The sequence below is a fragment of the Balaenoptera acutorostrata genome, chromosome 2 (assembly GCF_949987535.1).
Source record: "Balaenoptera acutorostrata chromosome 2, mBalAcu1.1, whole genome shotgun sequence".
NCBI lineage: Eukaryota > Metazoa > Chordata > Mammalia > Artiodactyla > Balaenopteridae > Balaenoptera > Balaenoptera acutorostrata.
The window spans coordinates 113,607,828-113,627,344 of NC_080065.1; the positions used below are offsets into that span (position 1 = coordinate 113,607,828).

General features: G+C 38.2%; 1 protein-coding gene across 5 annotated transcripts in view; it reads left to right on the top strand.

Annotated features, from left to right (window-relative positions):
* The window catches only part of MEGF10 (multiple EGF like domains 10), a 157,503-nt gene that overhangs the window by 20,005 nt on the left and 117,981 nt on the right, over positions 1-19,517 (top strand). For 4 of the 5 annotated variants that reach the window (XM_057541529.1, XM_057541527.1, XM_057541525.1 and 1 more), the window contains exon 2: positions 16,186-16,318. In XM_057541529.1, the coding sequence (XP_057397512.1) occupies positions 16,203-16,318 (116 nt within the window). In that variant the 5' untranslated portion in view covers positions 16,186-16,202. Of the gene's footprint in view, positions 1-11,465; positions 11,523-16,185; positions 16,319-19,517 lie in introns of all 5 variants that reach the window. The other variant, XM_057541528.1, reaches the window with a different exon arrangement.

A 19,517-nucleotide genomic window follows, 5' to 3' on the forward strand; every position in this document is an offset into this window, starting at 1 on the left:
TCCTGGATTGTTTAGAGCTGGGTCTATGTGACCGTTGGTGCTCTTGGGAAAGACAGCCAAGTGCTCTGCCCATTTTTGATATGTCTCTACATGACTCTATTGGATAGTGTAGATTTGGAAACAGCATTTATATCATGGAGATGATTTTTTATTTGTTTCTAATCCAGTGTGGCCATAAGCATAGAGATGTTTAAGTATTTTGAAAAGGCCCTGGATCCCATTTTATAAAATTATTGACTCATACCCTTGTCTCCTAATGCATAATTTTGAGTTTTTCAGGATATTGCCAAGAGAATTTGTAGTTGATTATATTCTTAAATTTAGCTCTCTTAATCTAATCCAGTGAAGCAGATGATTCATAGAGCATAATCAAGATTTAGTTTAATTTCAACCGAGGTATTAATAAAGCATAAACTTGACCTGCTCATCTAATTAGCCTTGAACAAGCAGTTTGTATGTATTTAACATTTGTACACACACATACATGGAAAGGGACACTAATGTTAATGGCACTCCGTATTTGTTTACTCAAATGACACCTAATATTTATAAATCACTTTTTTACTACTTTTATCCATTTAGACATTTTCTGCCATTGATGTCTTGCCAAATATGAAAGTAGGCACGTGCACACAGACCTTACCACATTAAAATTTATTTTAAGAAACTATCTCTATGTACACCTTGCATCAAGAAGTGAGACCTCCTCGGTACAGTAGGAAAGACCTGTGGTTCAAGAGAAGACTGTTGCTGGGATTATTCAGTTGCTGGAAAAGCAAAGCTTTTCTTTAAATAAGATTCCTATTAGTTTTCTTATATTTTCCTTAACAATAGCAAGATCGTCTGGGATGATACAGCTCATGTTTTAGTTCCCGTTCCATTGCTGGGAAAATGTTTCTATAAATTCAGAGAGATACCTTTTGGATGAAGTGGAAACTTGGCCAGCAGAGTGGTCCTGAGCTAAAGCGCCACCTCCTGGTGGAACAGATCACTTCAGGGATGGTTTCTCAAAGTTACTCGGGCGTTTTCCCCAGGTATGGATCCCGTTCTCAGTTATTAATCTCTCACCTCAAGCCTGTAGACTCATATCAACTGTCTGTGACTCACAGGATACAATCCCCTGACTACTCTTCAGCCTCTCAGATCACTGCTGAAAACAATGTGGATGTTGCATGCCCCACAGCCCCAAGTTTTGACCTATCTCAATTAACAGCCGTTTATTGAACATCTGTTATATTCTTACCAATGGGGAGAGAAGTAGAGATCAAAGAGGAGTGGAATGAAAGACAAGACAAAGACATGGACTCTGCTTTCAAGGAGCTTGTAGTCTAGTTGAGGAGAGGGGGTTGGTTATGTGAAAAGATGACCAGCAGCACAAGGTAACATACAGATGAAGGATGTGGAGAGTTGGTTCCATCAGAGATTTCTATGCAGCCTTTAGTGAAAAGACCAAAGTATATTTTTACTTATGTCCTGAAAACATCATTAATTAGATATGGAATGAGAGAATAAATTATTGCAAAGAGACAAATAAGTTGACAGGAAGCTTATGTAATGGTTTGAATTTCAAACAGTTAGGGGAGGCGTACATGTTGACCCAAGGGAATCATAGAAATTAATCATAGACCCTTTCAAATTAGCAGAGCAAGAAAAATGTAATCCATGCAGGAAACTTTTTCCATCCTCCATAGATTCTTCAATTGAGCTAGGCTTCATGTATAGTTTAAATCCATTATATTTTATTTTTCCTTTTAAAATTAAACGATTAGAAAGTTTAAAACCTTGAACAAATGACAGTAATATAGTTTATAGGGACTTATTCATAAGAAGGAAATTAAGGTATTCAGTATGATGGGGTCAACTTAATCTTGAATGCTTTGTGCTGCCTGTAGTTTCCAATATTTATGATAAAATGAAGATACTACTATTAGAAATTTTGAAATTAAAAAAAGAGTCAAGGAAGGGTATTTATAATAAAGGCAAAAGACAAATGACATTTAAAAGATCAAGAACGGAGGAAGGGAAGAGATTAAAAAAAATGTCATAAATTGCAAAGCCTGTGGCCCTGCAGAGTTCAGAACTCATGGCTTCAGTTCAAATACCTTTAGCTTTTTTGGTTCAGATTGCCCTTAAAGAGTTATTAGAATCTGCTTGAAAGTAAAGGTATTAATCACCATGAAACCTATAACTATATTGATGTTAATGTTACAGTTTATTTATTTATTCTTAGCGTTATACTTGGTGTGCATTTATGCCCACCTGTGCTTTTCATTTTCTTTCCTTATTTGGGTAATGTATGACACTTATGTACATTCGGGGTCCATTAAAATCTTCTTTTGCTTGTATCACAATGTGACCTTCATCAAAGACCATCAAAGGCCTTAGGTAGTTCTCAAAATGAGCTTAAAGTTCTTTTCCTTTCTATATTTCAAGGATATATTTAAAATGACTTTATAATATAAACTTTCCCTTTTCTAAACTATATTTATATTGCACTTCATGAACGCGTTGAAGCAGGGTGGTCCTTCAGTTACAGTAGACTGTAATAATCTGCTAATTATTGAGGGTTTGTTCTGGTGTGTTCCCAGACATAGTTTTTATGATGAAGTTTGCTGGGATGGGTCCCTCTACCAGCCCACACAGAAAGGCCCTAGGAATTGTGCTCTTCAGCCATGGGGACTCAACTCTTCCCAAGAGTTCTTAGCACAGCAAAAGGCTGCCATTGAGAGTTTGGTTCCATTGCTCCTTTGCCCCTGACTCCTGTACCTTTCTTTGTTACTTATATTGCGTGAATCCCAGTGCATCCTGGTCCCTCCCTTTGCTGCTCCCAAATGTATACCCATGGTCGCCTCACTTTGCCCACAGCTGAGATGAATATAGGTCTACAAAAATCATGACCAAATGTAGCCATGTTTGAGCAGGGGTGCTTATTGAGAATAAAGGAATGCCAATGAAAAGAAAACCTTTAGCTTTTAAATGAATTTACAGAATAACTAACTATTAATTAAGCCCTTGAAAGTGTCCATAGGTTCTCTATAGAAACAACATAATTTTTTCCTCTAATTTTGAACAACTATTTTTCTAGCAAAGGTTTAATTGCTTTTCTATGTTTATATTCACTAGTATTGTAATCATTTTATTTCAACTCCAGGATTTCCCTTTGTAGTAGTATAGTTTAGCAATTAAATGGGATAAAATCTTGAAATATTATTGAGCCCTCCATATGTGGTAAGAATATGTAGAGATGAACAGTGTACCCTTTTGATATCAGGGAGTTTACCAGCTAGTGGAGAGATGAGTAAGAAAATGGTGAATAAAATCGTGTGTGTTATTACTCTGACAAAGTCCACATCATCTACTCCCCGGATGCCCCAGGGGTTATGAGGGCAAAGAAGGAGGATGTCTAGGTTGGCCTGGGAGCTCTTCTAAGAGGAAGTAACCTTTGATTCTTGAGGAACTAGTGAGAATTAAGTTGACCAGATAGTTAAGGGCATTCCAAGAAGGAAGAACAGCATGGGGAAAGACATAGAGGGGTGAGAACGTGTAATATTTTGGGAAATTCAAGTAGCAAGGATTGCTCAAGTGATATTTAGAAGTGATATATACCTGTGGGAATTTCCTGGGTGATAAGGCTCAGTTTGGGCTTTACCACAAAGGCAAACTCTCAAAAGCTTTTAAGTATGAAAGTGTGATGTTCTGATATGTGTTTTGAGAGGATTGGTGGCAGCATGGAGGATGAATTGGAGGTTAATTGGAAAAAGGATAAATTGATCAAACTGAAAAACTAGTCAAACGTTTGTGGTTCTTTGATGTGTATAAAATTGATGACTGATAAGAACCTGCAGTACAAACAAACAAACAAACAAAACAACTAATACTAAAAAAAAAAAAAATTTAGTGGTTCTAGGTCTTGGTTTTAAAACCTACTTTATCTTTACAAGAAAAGGTCAAACTAAAGGACCAATACCACAGAACTGTTTATTGCTGTAGTTACAATGAAGAATGAAACTAAGTTAATAATAAATGATAGAGGCATATATTTCTCAACTCTTTATTTTGTATTCCAGTGTTAAAATAAAATTAAAAACTTAATGACTCAGGAAGAGCCCCCCCGCCAAAAAAATACTGGCCATTTCCTCATTCCTGATAGAAGTTTTTGATAAGATATAAAAGTGATAACCAATTTAAAATGCTGGGACCATACTAAGTAGATACAGTTGGACTGAAAATGAATTTAAAAGTACATTGGAAAGCAGATAAAAATTGCCAAATGCTATGTTAAAAAATAATTATAAAATCATCCTAGAATATACAAAGCTTATAAATACTTGCAGTAAGAGATAACGACTCTTGCAGTGATTTTGCCATTGGAAAATTGCCTTAAGCCCTAAAAAATAATGAAAAATAAATTAATGAGAAACATTTCCCATAAGAAGATCAAGCATATTTGGCTGAGAATGAGAGAGAAAAATTAAAATGCCCATAAGAGTTGTAAAATTATGCCCTATTTCAAAGTAACAAAGTCCTCCCCCAGAATTTTTTAAAAATAAAAGGTACTTTAAGTTATATAAGAGATGTACAATGGACTCATAGTACATAAAAATTATTAGTTCTTGAAAAACCCATAATTTGAAATATATGTATTTTCAACAGATTTTTATTTGTTCAATTTACCAACTCCAAATCTTGCTGGAGAAGTTCTACCAGACCCAAACCTTTTTCTTCTTTAAACTAGTTTTCTTTACTTAAATTCTTTATTCAAGTCTACATACTTGAATCTTCTCTATACTTTATTATTCTTTAAAGTTATTTATTCATTCATTTGTTCTTCATTCATTCTTTTGCCCTCCTCTCTGTGAGGTGCTGTTCTAAGTACCAAGGATATTACAAAGAACCAAAAAGGCATCATTGCGCTGAGGAATTGGGGGAATGTCCATTTATCTTTCATCAACTCCTTTGCCTCAGCCATTAGCAAAACTTTTATGAGGCTGTGTCTACTCTGCTCCTTCTATGCAGAGATTGGGTGGACATAACTCATGGTGAGCTCCTCCTCCTTGGAATGAGAAAGCGCATTCACGAGTTACCTGATTAAAGTCTTGGCCATTTGTCAATATTTTAAAGTTAAACTTTTATAAGAACCCCAGGGCCTATAACTTGTATATTTGTGTTCTGTTAAGACTGGCATCAGCTGCAGAAAAAAAAAGTAATTTCGTCTTTATTATCTTTGTGTGTAGCAATTCATAATATTGTACAAGACAAACTGATAGGATCTTGCATTTTGGTCCAGTATTAGGCTAAGGAGAAGCTATTTATGAAATAGGTTTGTGACTTTGGGCATACACGTAATTTCTCTGGATCACAGCATCATCATCTGTGAAATTAGGGTACTGGACCAGCTTCCTGCTAACGGTCATCTTCACACAAAAGTCGATGAATCATAGGCATTCTGGAGGTTTGTAAGAAAGGCAAATGGAAAATACAACTCTCATTTTAAGTTTCCTTGCCATTAAACCTGCTTTCCTGGCTGATATTTCTGAACAGGAAGTAAAGCGAGAGAGAATCAGTGACCCATCAGTGATCAAAGTTTGACACTGAGCCAGACTAGAACGTCAGTCGCTATACCTTCCTGTCCCCATGGCATCCAGATCGTGGATTTTCCTAAAAATGGCAGAGAAGGACAAATAAGATACAGGGAAATCAGAAGAGAGTGTTATGGATAATGTGAATGAAGGAAGTAGTATGGAGAATGGCTCTTAACTTTCCTATCAATATGAGATTGTTCTCAAACTATTATTCAGGGTCAGACAGGGTCAATTCTTGAATAAAAGATCTGTCTCGATACCACAGGAAGTGGTGCTGCTGCTTCAGCATGTGGCACTTCATCTACTAAAACAAAGCCCTATTTTTAAGAGTCATAAAGTTGGGGTTTGGGTTGTGGCTTCTTATATTTGCACATAGATGCTGTTGGTGAGGAAGCGGAAGTGGGAGAGATGGCAGCCCCAGCATTTTCTCCAGAATGTCCTGCCAAGTGCAGCTTTGAGTAATTACCTTCTGCCTACTTACACTTCCTCAGCAATTCCCTCACATTTTTTCTCAAATCTTCAAAGCTTTTGCCCATGTGGGCTTAAAACCATGTGGATAAAAGTGTCCAGACTCTTTTGTGGCAATGCCTGCAGCTAGAGATGTCTGTGGTCACTCTGCATCCTGGTCTGGATTAGTGGTTCAGAACTGAGTAACCCTGGGAAGAATGGCAGTGGAGTTCCGCTGTCATTGATTATTTGAACCATCTGTACAGTCTAAACATGGAAATACCTTATGTACTTTCTAATTCACATTTTCAGTTTTGACGAGGAAGTTGCTTGGTCACTTGAAGAATCTAACTTTGAATGAATTTGCATTTCAAGAGGCTCCAATGCACAGATGGAGTATTATTTTAGGAAGACTATGACTATTATACCTGATGGAGCGGTATTAATAATTTGACTGGAGTTAAGAAACCTGAGTTCTGTGATCTACTGTCAGACTACCCACAGACTAGCTCCGTGATCATGGTCAGGTCATCCTAACTTGGGCCTTCAGTTATTCCGTTCATAAAACGAAAGGATTTTGACTGGATTCCATAAAACCATAAACTATAACTTTCTGTTCTATTTTTTAGCACAAACGCTCTGTGGAACCCAGGATATGTGTAGTGCTCTGGAAAATTTGGGGGAGCGAAATGAATGTTAAAAACTTCAATTATATGGCCTGTTATGAAGTATTAAAAATAGAGGAATGGTATGTGTGTAAGACACGTGTGTGTGTGTGTGTGTGTGTGTGTGTGTGTGTTTGCCTTAATAGAATCTAGATAGATGCAACTGACAGGAGACTCTTCTAAAATCTTGGTTCCATAGAAATTCTTTTCCTCATGGGGTTTGTGTTCCTCTGTTGTCTTCTCTAAGAAATTATCTTTGAGGAAAGTAAGGCTTGACTTGGATTGCTCTGCTGTGCCTAATGGTGAGTGTCTCAGGAATTGAGGGTTAGCACAATGACCTAGAGTTGGACGAGCAGGTTCCCCTTGTCGTGCCAGTGATGGGGGCAGATGAACGTTGTCATCTTTCCTACTATAGCAGCATGCACCATTGAAACGGACCTGCCTGAGAGGAGAGGGACTGTGCAAATACTTAGGCTTCCTGTTATCGTTCTGTCCTCTCCCCAGCCCTGTGTGCAAGGAAAGACCTAAGATGCTGATGACACTCAAAGTATCCTGCTGCACATCAGAGAATTCTACTGATATTTTCTCCTCTTACCCTTTAATTTGACTTTTCCTTTCTAAAGGAAATTGCCTTATTTTGTCATTCATTCTGTTTCTGTTGGATTTTTTCCTGCTTGTACTGTGTCAGGGGATTGGTCAAACCTGAAATGTCCAGCTTCTTTAATTAGTATTGTTGGTTGAAAGAAAACAAAAAACGGTAGTCTCCCTTTCTTTCTGGACTGATCAAGTTCTATTTTCTAGTTCATTTTTCTTATGCACATTTATTCCTGGACTGCCTGAAGTCTCATGAAGTGTTTGGATATTTTACCTTGAGTAAATCTTAAACCATGATATTCAATGCCATTCCTGACCTGGCTCTAAAATTCGTTTTCTACTCACTTGATTTTCTACTCTGTGCTCCAGACAGCCTTGCCCATTTGCTTTTCCCTCTGGGAAGCTGCTTTCTCTTGCTTTTGCTCCTACTCGTTCCTTTGGGTACAACCTCCCCTGCTCCATCTACCCAGCACAGCCCTCAATATGCTCTTATCCCCACTCTCCAGCTGGAAATACTTTCTTAGTTTCCATACTTATTTTGTAACCTCTTTTGACCCTAATCATAATTTTTATTGCCTTGTTATTACTATCCACATGATACAGCTCTCACATTAGATTAGAAACTCTTGGAGGGCAGAAATGTCCCTGACCAATGTCTGCTGATTGAGAAAACAAATGTTTGTTCTTCAGCAAAGGCTTTGAACAATGTCTATGTGAAACATTGTTAAAATAATTACATTATTAGGACAGTTGATGAAATTTGAATTAGGTCTATAGGTTAGATGGTAGTTTAGCATCAGTGTTAAATTTCCTCAGACAGTTGGGTTATACATAGGTGAATGTTCTTCTTTTTAGAAAATGTAAATTGAAGTATTTAGACGTATTTGCTTATGTACAAATTACTCTCAAATGGTTAAAGAATATGTATATATATTGCCTATATATGTGTATGTAGATAGAGAGTGATAAAGTAAATGTGGCAGAGTGTTAGCAACTAGTGAGTCTGGGTGAAGGGCACTCTTTGTTCTATTTTTGTAGCTTTCAAATATATTTGAAATTGTTTTAAAATAAAAAGTTAACAAAATGAAATAATTAAATTTTATATGCCATCTAATCAAAGATAATCACAGAAGACTAGGAATAAAGGAACATGTATTTGTAGATGAAAAATTAACTTATGGAAAAGTCTAGAACCCATTCATTTAATATTTTACAAATGACATTGCACAGATCACGTGATGAACTCTCCAAGTTGTGAAGCAGATCAACTCTTCTGGATAGTCAGATGTTAGATGGTTAAGGATAAATGACAGGATAATTTGGGACAGTGCTTTGTGTGGAAAAGCAGCAGATGCACCTTAACACACAGGTATTGTGAGGTCATGCCTCTAGGGATGCAATAAGTCAAAGTGCAATTAGAAGTTGATGAGCTCTTGCCAGGAGTTCTAATGTAGAGAAAAGATTTCAGAAGCATTGCAGGTGGTTTCTTTTGTGTACAACTGATACTGAAGATGCCAACTAAATGGTGGGCATTTTTGAGAGCTATTTTGGAAGTCAAAATATTTTTAGTATAGACATATTGAAATATAGGCATATTGGGTATCTATTGCTGTGTAACAAATTACCTCAAAACCTAGTGGCTTAAAACAACAAACATTTATTATCTCACAGTTTATATGGGTCAGGAATTTAGGAGAAGCTTAGTTGGTGGGTCTGGCTCAGGGTCTCGTGAGGTTGTAGCCAGTATTTCAGCACGGGCTACCATCTTCTGAAGGTTTGACAGGGGTTGGAGGATCCACTCACATGGCTGTTGGCAGGAGGCCTCAGTTCTTCACTATGTCCATCTCTCTATAGGGCTGCTTGAGTGTCTTAATGACATGGCAGCTGGCTTCCTGCAGAATGATGATCCAAAAAGCAAGATGGAAACTGCAACGCCTTTGATGACCTAGGTTTGGAAGTTATACTCTGTCAGTTTTGCAATATCCTATTGGTTACATAAGTCTATTCATTGTGAGAAGGGTTTACACAAGACAGAATTCACTGGAGGCCATCCGGGAGGCTGGCTACAACAATAGGGTATAATTAGTGCTGCCAAATCATAGCTGTTGAAAACGGGAAAGAAGGAGTGTATCTTATAAAAGGGATAAAGGGCTTTTTTGTTGTTGTTGTTGGATGGGCCAAAAAAATTAGAGATCTTCATGTTGGGAAGAATAGGTAGGAATATTACTGACGAATATTAAATTGTGAGAGTTTAGGAAAATAAATATAATTTTATTTACTGAATTCTGTAATGAGAAGTAGTGTTTGAAGTTTTGAAGTTTGAAGTCTTTTTCTAATAAAGAAGAGATGTATTGTTTTCCCAGTAGGAGATAAAAATAGACTGAACCAAGAAAATATAACTGGGATTGAGAATGGTTTAAACCCCAAACAGCCCTCCCAGATATCAACCCTATTTTCTAGTATGTCTCCCAATCCTGCCAATTCTTTCTTTCATTGCTTTCTCACATACTTCCCATTCCTGAGGCTACCACCCTGGGACAGGCGATCCCATGTTACACCGGAAGACACTAACCTCCACTCACTTTCTTTGCCACCAGGAGGCAATCCCTTGGTTGGATTTTGAACACCTACTCTGTGTTAATCTTCAAAACACCTCTTTCATCAAATAATGCACCCTGCTCATAGACTTAAGTGTATTCCACTGCTGACAGAATAAAACCATCTGAACTCCTTAGCCTGGGGCTCCAGACCCTTCATCAAGAAGCTCTACCTTCCTTTCTAGCACTGCTTCTCATGATTCCTTACAAGACCTCCTGCTCTCCACTCTCAGGGCTTGATTCACACTTTTCTCTCTGCTTCGTGGCCCTTCCCCATTATATTCATTTACCCAAAGGCTTCCTTTAATCCTGATGTGATGCTGAGGGCAGATCGCAGATGTTGCAGTCATCAGCCAGCCATGTTCGAATCACTGCTCTGTTTTAATTGATTTCAAGTGAAACATTTAATCTCAGCCAATGAGATTATGCATGTGAGGTGCAAGGTACGAGGTAGGCACTCAGTGATTTCTAGTTTTTCTCCTTTTGGAAACTTTCTTTTCAAGTTTGACCTCTTTCATGAGCCTTCACTGCTCACATCGATTTTTCTATCTTCTTAAAACTCTGGCAATTCTTTCTACATTGAGTCATTTGACAAATAATTATATTTTATTTATAATCTTCCTCCCTAGTAGATTTTGAACTACTGAAGCTAGAGACCATGCTTTATAAGTCATAATACTCCCCACAGTTGCTTGCACTTAGATCCTTAGTGAGTACTGTTTGTGGACTTTTTTCCATATGTTGTAGGAGATGGATTTACAGGGATGTTGTATAGTACTTTCCAAAGCTGATGATGAACGGGTGACCATGGCCTCCCCAAAATTCTCCCTTAATGCCACCTAGATTACACCTGTGGGGCGGCTGGTTAAGTAGGTGAGGCTGTACCTCTATGTTACCCCAGCAGCTCTTTCAGTCTTAATCCTTAATTGTGGCTGCATCCTGCTGCGTTGAGACGGCCAACGGTTGTGGCCGTTCTCCGTGTGGTGTGAGCCCCTCAGGGTATCTCAGTGCCTGGCAGCCTCAGGGGTTTGCCCAGTTTTTGCTTGATGTGAAGTGCTCAGTGAATGCCAGAACTGATATTAAACACCCACTTCGTGCTAATGTGTTGGGATTTTTTTTGGTTGTTTATAAAATCCTTATAAGTTTATAAAATAGGATTTGAGAATATTTTTCTTTTTTTAAATGTTAATGGCCACACTCATTTAACTTTTATTATTAGAAGCTTCCAAGGAATGCTGGGGGGCTGCCATTACAACATGATTTAGTTTGACTTAGAAGCATATCTTGGTTGTGGTATTTGATGTTAGCAAAATGATGTGAGGATCCCCAGATGAAAATAGATAGCATTGTACTGCTTCCAATGTGTAGTTATGCTTGAGTAAATTAATACGCTATTAGAATAACTAGCTTTGGGTGGTGAAAATAGAAATCAGGACAGTGCCTCAGGGATTCCTTTTATCGGTGAAGTAGTATTTCCCATGGAAGTCCTCATCTGAGGTTGTTCTTGGGGCAACCAGCAAGCGTTACTCTTTTGACATCTTGACTACCCTGAAGCTGGACCCTTGATACTCTATTCACAGGTTCAGAGCTCCAGGAAGCATACAGCACATCTGGGCAGCCTTTCTGAGTGATTCAAGGTAAAGCTAGTACATCCTTTATAGATAACGTGATAGAGTGATCAGTAGACTAGGTGACTCTTGGTATCCAGGGGGGAAATTGTGAGAATGTGGCTGTTCTTAATCAATAAATCACTTTTCATTGAGAGAACTGTGAGAGGATTTTAGAGTAGTGAGCTTGAAAAAACAATGGGTAAGGGCATCCAAGTTATTTCTATGTGTGCACTTAATGATTCTAGTAAGGAAATAGATTTTAGAGCCAGAAAGAATTGTCTGGAATCATTTATCCTTCTGTTGTTGCAAAAATAAATTAGCAAGTCAACGCCCCATTATTTATTTCTCCCTAACACACTGATAAAGAAACTACTCCCTGTCATCACAACTGGGACTCATCCATTGTAAGGATTTTATTCAACCTGATTGTTTATTGAGGTTTTTGTAGTAGAATAAGCAAAGCCTGCCTTCCCAGTAGGCAGTAAGAGTTAACTCTGCCTGCTGTGTTTCCTCTTTCTAATAGGAGCACTTTAGCGATGCTAATCAGTTCTACTGATTTTCTGTTTTGATTTTTCCATAATAATTAAGTGAATGATATGGAATGCAATCAAGTTTGGCACTAGGGGGTTCATGCAAATGTCTCTTTATTTTTTTACATTAAAAATTTTGTTGAACGTAACCATGAGGAAAATTATTTGAAGGCAAAGACTGGGTGGGTAGGGGTAGCTCAATATCCAATTTAGAGTTTTGAATATTTTCAAAATGTCTGTTTCAAGGAAGCATATCACCACTGTGTTGCCTTTTTTTTTCAGTTGAAATAATGCTATTTTTTAAAGATAGTATTTTGTTTTCATTTGCGCTCTAAGATTATAGTGTCAGACAAGATGGCACAGCTTAAAAGAGAAATGAGGAAGAAAAATGTTTATTGAAGTTTTTTTCTTCAGGACAGACACAAAGGAAAAAAGTACACACATTTACTCATCAAAACCTATAGAAGAAAACAAATCAAAAAGGGAAAAGTTATATGAAATGCTTTACCCACTTGTTTTGATTGCCTATCAGTGACAAGACAAACAAAAAGAAGGACCACCCATGTTTCTGAATATAGGGAAATGTTGCATTTCTATACTCCTTTACAGCTCATTGGCACATTTGTGAAATGTCTTCTCCCCCTACCACGTATCAATATAACATATGAATTATTTTCTCAAATGGTTTTAATCAATTCATGTGAGTTTGCATGATCCCTTCTTCTTGATTTAGCAATTCATTTTGCTTTGAACATTTTATACTTTAATGTAGATTATTCTAGAACTCAGTTAATTTTCTAATTTTGATTTGGAAAATGCTTTGGGAATAAGAGACCGAGTGGCATATATACAAATTTAAATGTACTGATATTTTCCCTTCCGTGAATGCTGCCGGCAACTTTGCAGTGCAGTTTGATTTTTCTGTATGCTGAATTTCGGAAGCAATAAGGAGGTGACCAAATTCTGCTTTTTCTTTTTTTTCTGCCATCCCCTTCGTGAGGTTAAACCCTTCACAGGGCCATGCATCAAGTGCAAAACAAAAAGAGATACCAAATTAACGCTAAAATTTTTACATTAAAACAGAACACAGGGACTTCCCTGGTGGCTCAGTGGTTAAGAATCCGCCTGCCAATGCAGGGGACACGGGTTCGAGCCCTGGTCCGGGAAGATCCCACATGCCACAGAGCAACTAAGCCCATGAGCCACAACTGCTGAGCCTGCGTGCTGCAACTACTGAAGCCCACAAACCTAGAGCCTGTGCTCCGCAACAAGCAAAGCCACCGCAGTGAGAAGCCCGAGCACCGCAACGAAGAGTAGCCCCCACTGGCTGCAACCAGAGAAAGCCCGCGGGCAGCAACGAAGACCCAACGCAACCAAAAATAAAATAAATAAATAAATTTATTTTTTAAAAAAAGAGAGAGAACACAGCCTCATCCTTTTTCTTGGCAGTTTGATTCATTGCTTCCAGCAATTTCCAACTTTACAGACTAAACATTTCTAATTGGGAAATGGATGGTTTGAGTCTGAGTTTGTCACTCAGGATATAAACTTTCCAATTTGGGGTAATTGTTTGTGAGTAGTTGGCAGATTACTGCTGACCAGCTCTTGTTTTGTCTTTAGGAAAGAATGAAAGTTAAGATACATATTTCACACTTCATTGAAACAGAACACTTACCTGACATAGATAAGGCAATGAGACAGAGAGATATTTGCCATGCTTATTTGTTACAACCAAAATATAAAAGGTTTACTTTTTTTGATGGATGAGGAAACCCTCACAGTATATTACATGTCCTTAACTGTGAAATGGGAATGATAAAAATACCTACGTAAGTTACTGTGCAGATTAAATAGGTAATTCACGTAAAAGGTTCAGCACTGTGCCTGGCACAGAGTAATAGGTCAGGAAATGTTAGCTGTTATTGTTTATCATCATCATCATCATCATTACATTGTATTTATTTCTGTTAAGTAGCATAGCTTCTTTAATTATATAATGTTAAGCTTCAGATCTTACAACTTCATGATGGTTAGCCTGTGAGAAACATCAGTAATTTGAATTAATTTATAAGCAATATTTTGGCTACTCATTTATGCTTTATATGTTGGAATTATTTCATGATGATTGAAATCTCCCTCTTAAAGATTTCACTACCTCTCATAGTGGCTTACACTATCTTTTAATTATCCTACAAATCCATGGCATTTATTCCTTATTCCAAATCAAACATTTTCTTTTGTTTTAGCCTTTGTGGATTTAGAGGTAAGTAACTTGTCATAATATACTTAATATACTTGTGCTTATAACAATCTTGATTTTAAAGAACTTAATACTTCCTCATTTAATCTATTGTCTGGAGTCTGAAGGATAAACTATTTCCTAAGGTTAGGTGTTTGCCCATATTGTTGTTTATTATTTGTTTGTTTTAAGATAAACTTACCTTTTAAAACCACAAGATTATTATTCAATGAATTTGGTTCCCAGATACCAAAAACTGGTAACCTCATGGTGTGGAAAGTTAGTACAACTTCTCAAAATGCCAGCTCTCACCCGGAAAATAACTGCTTAGTCCCATAATCTGACCAGTTGTTACTAGTTTCACTAGTTTACCAACAGGCAGGCTAATGCTTGTTTTCTTTTTAATTAGTAAATGGATCATTTTTTTTTTTTTTGGCCCCGCGGCATGTGGGATCTTAGTTCCCTGACCAGGGATTGAACCCGCGTCTCTTGCATTGGAAGCGATGAGTCTTAACCACTGGACCGACAGGGAAATCCTGGATCAGCTATTTCTATGTCCATTTTTATAATGATTATATAAAATCATTTTATATAGTGTGACAAACTTTTCCTCCTTACTAAGGGCCAAGTTCCCCACACCCCTGCCCTCCCCTGCCTCCCAGGAGGAGGGCTTCTGTGCTTCCATGAGGGGCTCACCCTCCACCCAAGGGGCCTTATCAGGCAACCCTCCTCGCTCTTACTCCCACATCAATCACCAAGTCCCGTCTATTTTACCTCCTGAAAAACTCCCAGAGTCACTCAGTTCCCTGCAACCCCAGTGTTACTTCCTTATTTCACTCACAGTCGTGTCTCACCTGACCTCCCTCTAATAGTCTCCTCCTGCAGGTCCCTCACCCCCTGAAGCCAGTGATCTTTCGAATGTCACCCTGGAGCCTTTCCTAGCTCTCTGTAGTCCTCGGATGAGGTTCACATACTTTGCAATGTCTTATAAAACCCATGGTGATACGCACCATATCTTTCTCCAGCTGAGCTAGTTTGAGCTCCCTAAGTGTGCCTGACCTTCCCTCACCTCCGTTCCCTCTGTCTGGAATATCTCCTCCCTCTTCTTCTGTCTCCTTTGCAGGCCTAACTCTTCTGAAGATATGTTGCTAATTGTTTTTCCTTTTTGGTCTTTCTTCCTCTCAATAGTAATACCAGGTTCATTTTTTCTAACACTGACCGCCAAACACCTTTGCACTTTTTTCTATACACCTATGTAGAAACCTCTATAAAACAGCTGGTTTTGTCTCTGTTCAGCAGATGGGGAGACAGAAGCACTAAATATAAGAAATGTAAATCACGATTATTAAATTATAAAGATCTTGATGGGCTGGGACAGGAACTAGATCTGTGTTTTATGTCCAGTGTTTGCACGGTGCCTAGGATAGAGTGGGCATTCAGTGTACACTGAATGAATTATTGAATGACTCTCAGTTTAAGCCTGAGGTGCCTCTCTCTTGAGTCAATGGAGCTTCTGTTTCATTATTTATCCTCTAGGACAAATGAGGCCAGATTCCTCTGTGTGCCCTCTTCTTCCAGAAGGGAAATATGCCTGGTGAGAGAATCCGGAAGACTATATTGCTCTGAGCTGTCTGGGTAGATTCCTTTAATGTTGGCTGGCATGGATGAGAAGGTCTTTTGTAATGATGGCAATTAATGATGATTTGCAGTTTTTAGTAATTTACAAAATGGTGGCCATCCTGACAACATAAGAAGCATCTCTCTCTCCTGGACCATGAAAGCTGGTGACCCATCTTAAATCCAAGACTCGTTATGCATGTTTCAGCCCTAGTAACAACTGGTACTGAATAGTTGGTGTACTCAGAAGAATTCTGTTTGGGTCATTTTAACGCATCTTTAATTTGGATTTTTTTTCTTGTAGGCTGTTCTTCAGAAACAATGGTTATTTCTTTGAACTCATGCCTGGGCTTTATCTGTATACTGTTATGCCCCTGGATCAGGACGGCATCATCTCTGAACCTTGAAGACCCTAATGTGTGTAGCCACTGGGAAAGGTAATGGTTTTGAAAGTAGTCTGAGAAATAATTTCTGATAGATTCCTTTATATACTATCATTATCAGTACGATATATAAAATTAGAATTTGAGAAGAGATTATAAAATTACTTTTATGTAAAAATCATTAGTTATATGTAATAATTAGATAGTATAATTCACCTTGGTCTTAGAGAATATATATTATGTGAAGAAAACTTGATATACTGATTCTAACACAGGTGCAGTTGTAAGACCAAGGAAAACATTAATAGATCGATTAAAATGACCTCCCTAAGGTCTTCTCCCTGCTCTGTATCTATCTGCAATAATTTGGTGGAACTGGACTTGTGCATGGGAACCAATGAGCGAGCAGTGGAAGACAGTGTGGAATAATATCCTAGAGTGTTGAAATGAATGGCATAAAAAATTGTGCAGTAGGTGGCCTGAAAGGGAGACATGATTTCTGGAGGAACTGGCAAGGCTGCATGGAAGTATTGTCCCCTGAGATGTCTTTGAAGACCTGAATAAGATGAGTAGATGGCAGTGATTGGGTGGGGTTCTAGGATGGAAGGTAGTTTGAAACCAGTGCCATGCAGACCACTAAGGGCTGTGCCCAGTAAAACTAGAGTCAGTACAGGATTGAGGAGGGCAAGATTGAATAGATTATATGAAAGCAGATGATGTAGTATCCAGATCTGGGTGATTTGCAGTAGGAAATACAGAGGAAGTACAAAATAATAGGTCATCTTATAGTCCCTTTTGGAACACAGAAACAGCACAAACCATTTAGTGATACTGCAGTGCAGTCAAATGCAGTTTACTTGCTCTCACATGCTACTTGCATTCCTAGGAAAGTGTGTATCTTTATCCGAAATTAACATTGCACTTGCAAGTTTTTCAAGCAAATAGAAGGTGTCAAGTACTAGAGATTAATACATATTTGTAATAGTTGTAAGTTCAATGACATCAAACTCTTGTTCTCTTTTTCCTGTCACCCTCAGCATCATGATGAGTACACCACAGAGTAAACATTCTAATTGCTGTGTCACCCACTGGTAGGATGCACAAAGCTCAGAGTCTTTCAAGCACAGCAGCTGTATTATTCTAGGGGCACACTGGTTCCTCACTCATAGCATTAGTTTTCGGTGAGGGCTCGTCCCCATCTCCATTGGCAGTATTACATTCAGGGTAACAAAAACATATTTTCCTGATCGATCAATAGAGTTATGTAGCCTTATGAAACTTTAAGCTGTAGAGGAAATATGTATGTGTAATAAAGTTCTATATATTTGTGCTATTCACTATGTTATATAGAATTTAAGGGAAGGGACCTCCTATTAATTATCTTTACAATTTTCACAGAACCACTCATAAAACATTTCACCAACAAAGTACATAATAAATATGATTAAAGTAATAAAAATGAATTGATGAATACATGAATAAGAACATATCAAATTTAGAAGAGGGAGAGTCCATTGGTAGTTGAACTTCTTGGAGGATAATAGCTTTGGAATGGGAGGAAAAATCAAATTTGTTAGATACTGTGAGATAAGAATCGAGAGATCTTGGTAATACATTAACTATGGATGTGAAAGAGGCAGAAAAGGCTGAGATTTAGAACCTGCTGTGAAAGAGTGGAGGTGTCATTGCACATATGGAAAAATAAAAAGAAGAGAGGTGATTTGACAGGGAAGAGATTATTGTGGTTTTATCATGTTGTATTGATATGATCAGTTTGAGATATGGGCCTGGATGAATGTTTAACTTTTCATTTAAACAAAACATTAAAAAGATATTTCCCCCAGTGTTGTTTGTTGTTGTTGTTTTTAATTTATTGGCTGTGTTGGGTCTTCGTTGCTGCACGCGGGCTTTCTCTAGTTGCCGCGAGCAGGGGCTACTCTTCGTTGTGGTGCGAGGGCTTCTCATTGCTGTGGCTTCTTTTGTTGCGGAGCACAGGCTCTCGGCGCGCAGGCTTCAGTAGTTGTGCCTCGAGGGCTCTAGAGCGCAGGCTCAGTAGTTGTGGCTCACGGGCATAGTTGCTCCGCGGCATGTGGGATCTTCCCAGACCAGGGCTCGAACCTGTGTCCCCTGCATTGGCAGGCTGATTCTTAACCACTGCACCACCAGGGAAGCCTTCCTCCCCTCCCCCCCCCCGCCCCCCCCCCCCCAGTTTGTTTTGACATTGTCCTATCTTATAATCGTCATGGACAAAAAGGCCTTATGAAATATAAGAAAGAGTATTGGCTTAGCCCTGTTTTTTTCACTTAAGAAGTCCAATGATCTTGGATGAGTCTCTTAACATATCCAATTCAAAGGTTTATTGTGAAACTTGCATCAAATAATGTATGAACGATGTTTTGTAAAATAAAAAGTGCTGGATGAATGTAAAAAAAAAAGAAAAGAGAAATATGGGCCTGAAAGTGTTTGGGAATATAGATTTGGGAGTCTCCAGCATGATGAGAGAACAGATGAGCTCTCCGAGGGAAAGGCTACAAAGAGAAAAGAATCCAAGACTTCAAGTAATCCAGCACCCACTCAGATGTACACATTTTGTCCTGATTTCGTGCTCAATATTTAACCATACTTACCAACACATAATTGCATTGTTCTGTTCACCATTTTAAATTCCCAATGTCTAAAACACTGCCTTGCATAGGGCATGTGCTCAGTGAATAATTGTTGAGGAGTAAACTCACCTGGTAGGAAAGGAAATGACTAAATATGGACATCAGTAGTGGGGGTGGGGAGGTGGGGAGAGATAGAGAAGGGGCACATTAATCTCTAAACCTAATATAATTCCACTGTTGTACAGGTGATTAGAGTAACCGCTAAAATACTCACTAATGGGGAAGAAATTCAGTGTGGAAAAATAGGAAAATGATGGAGATTTTTTTCCTCTCTATATTTTTCCTATAAACTGCTAGAAAGAAAAATTGACAGCTGCAATCTTCTTATTGATAAATTTTCTGTTATAAGGCTAGATAATGATTCTTTGGAGAAAGGTTAAAAAAAAGTGGAATTGTTTTGGTAAGAATGGAGAAAAGGAGTATAAATTAAAATGATCAAATAAAGGTGCAGCTGACAGGTTCTCCTGTATTTTCAAAAACTGAAATGAGCTTGAATTGAAACAGGGAGAGGAAGATTAGCTTCAAGGACAAAATTCCTGGTAGTAGGGCCAAGTAGTGCTCATTGTAGGTTTTCCTTACACTAAAAC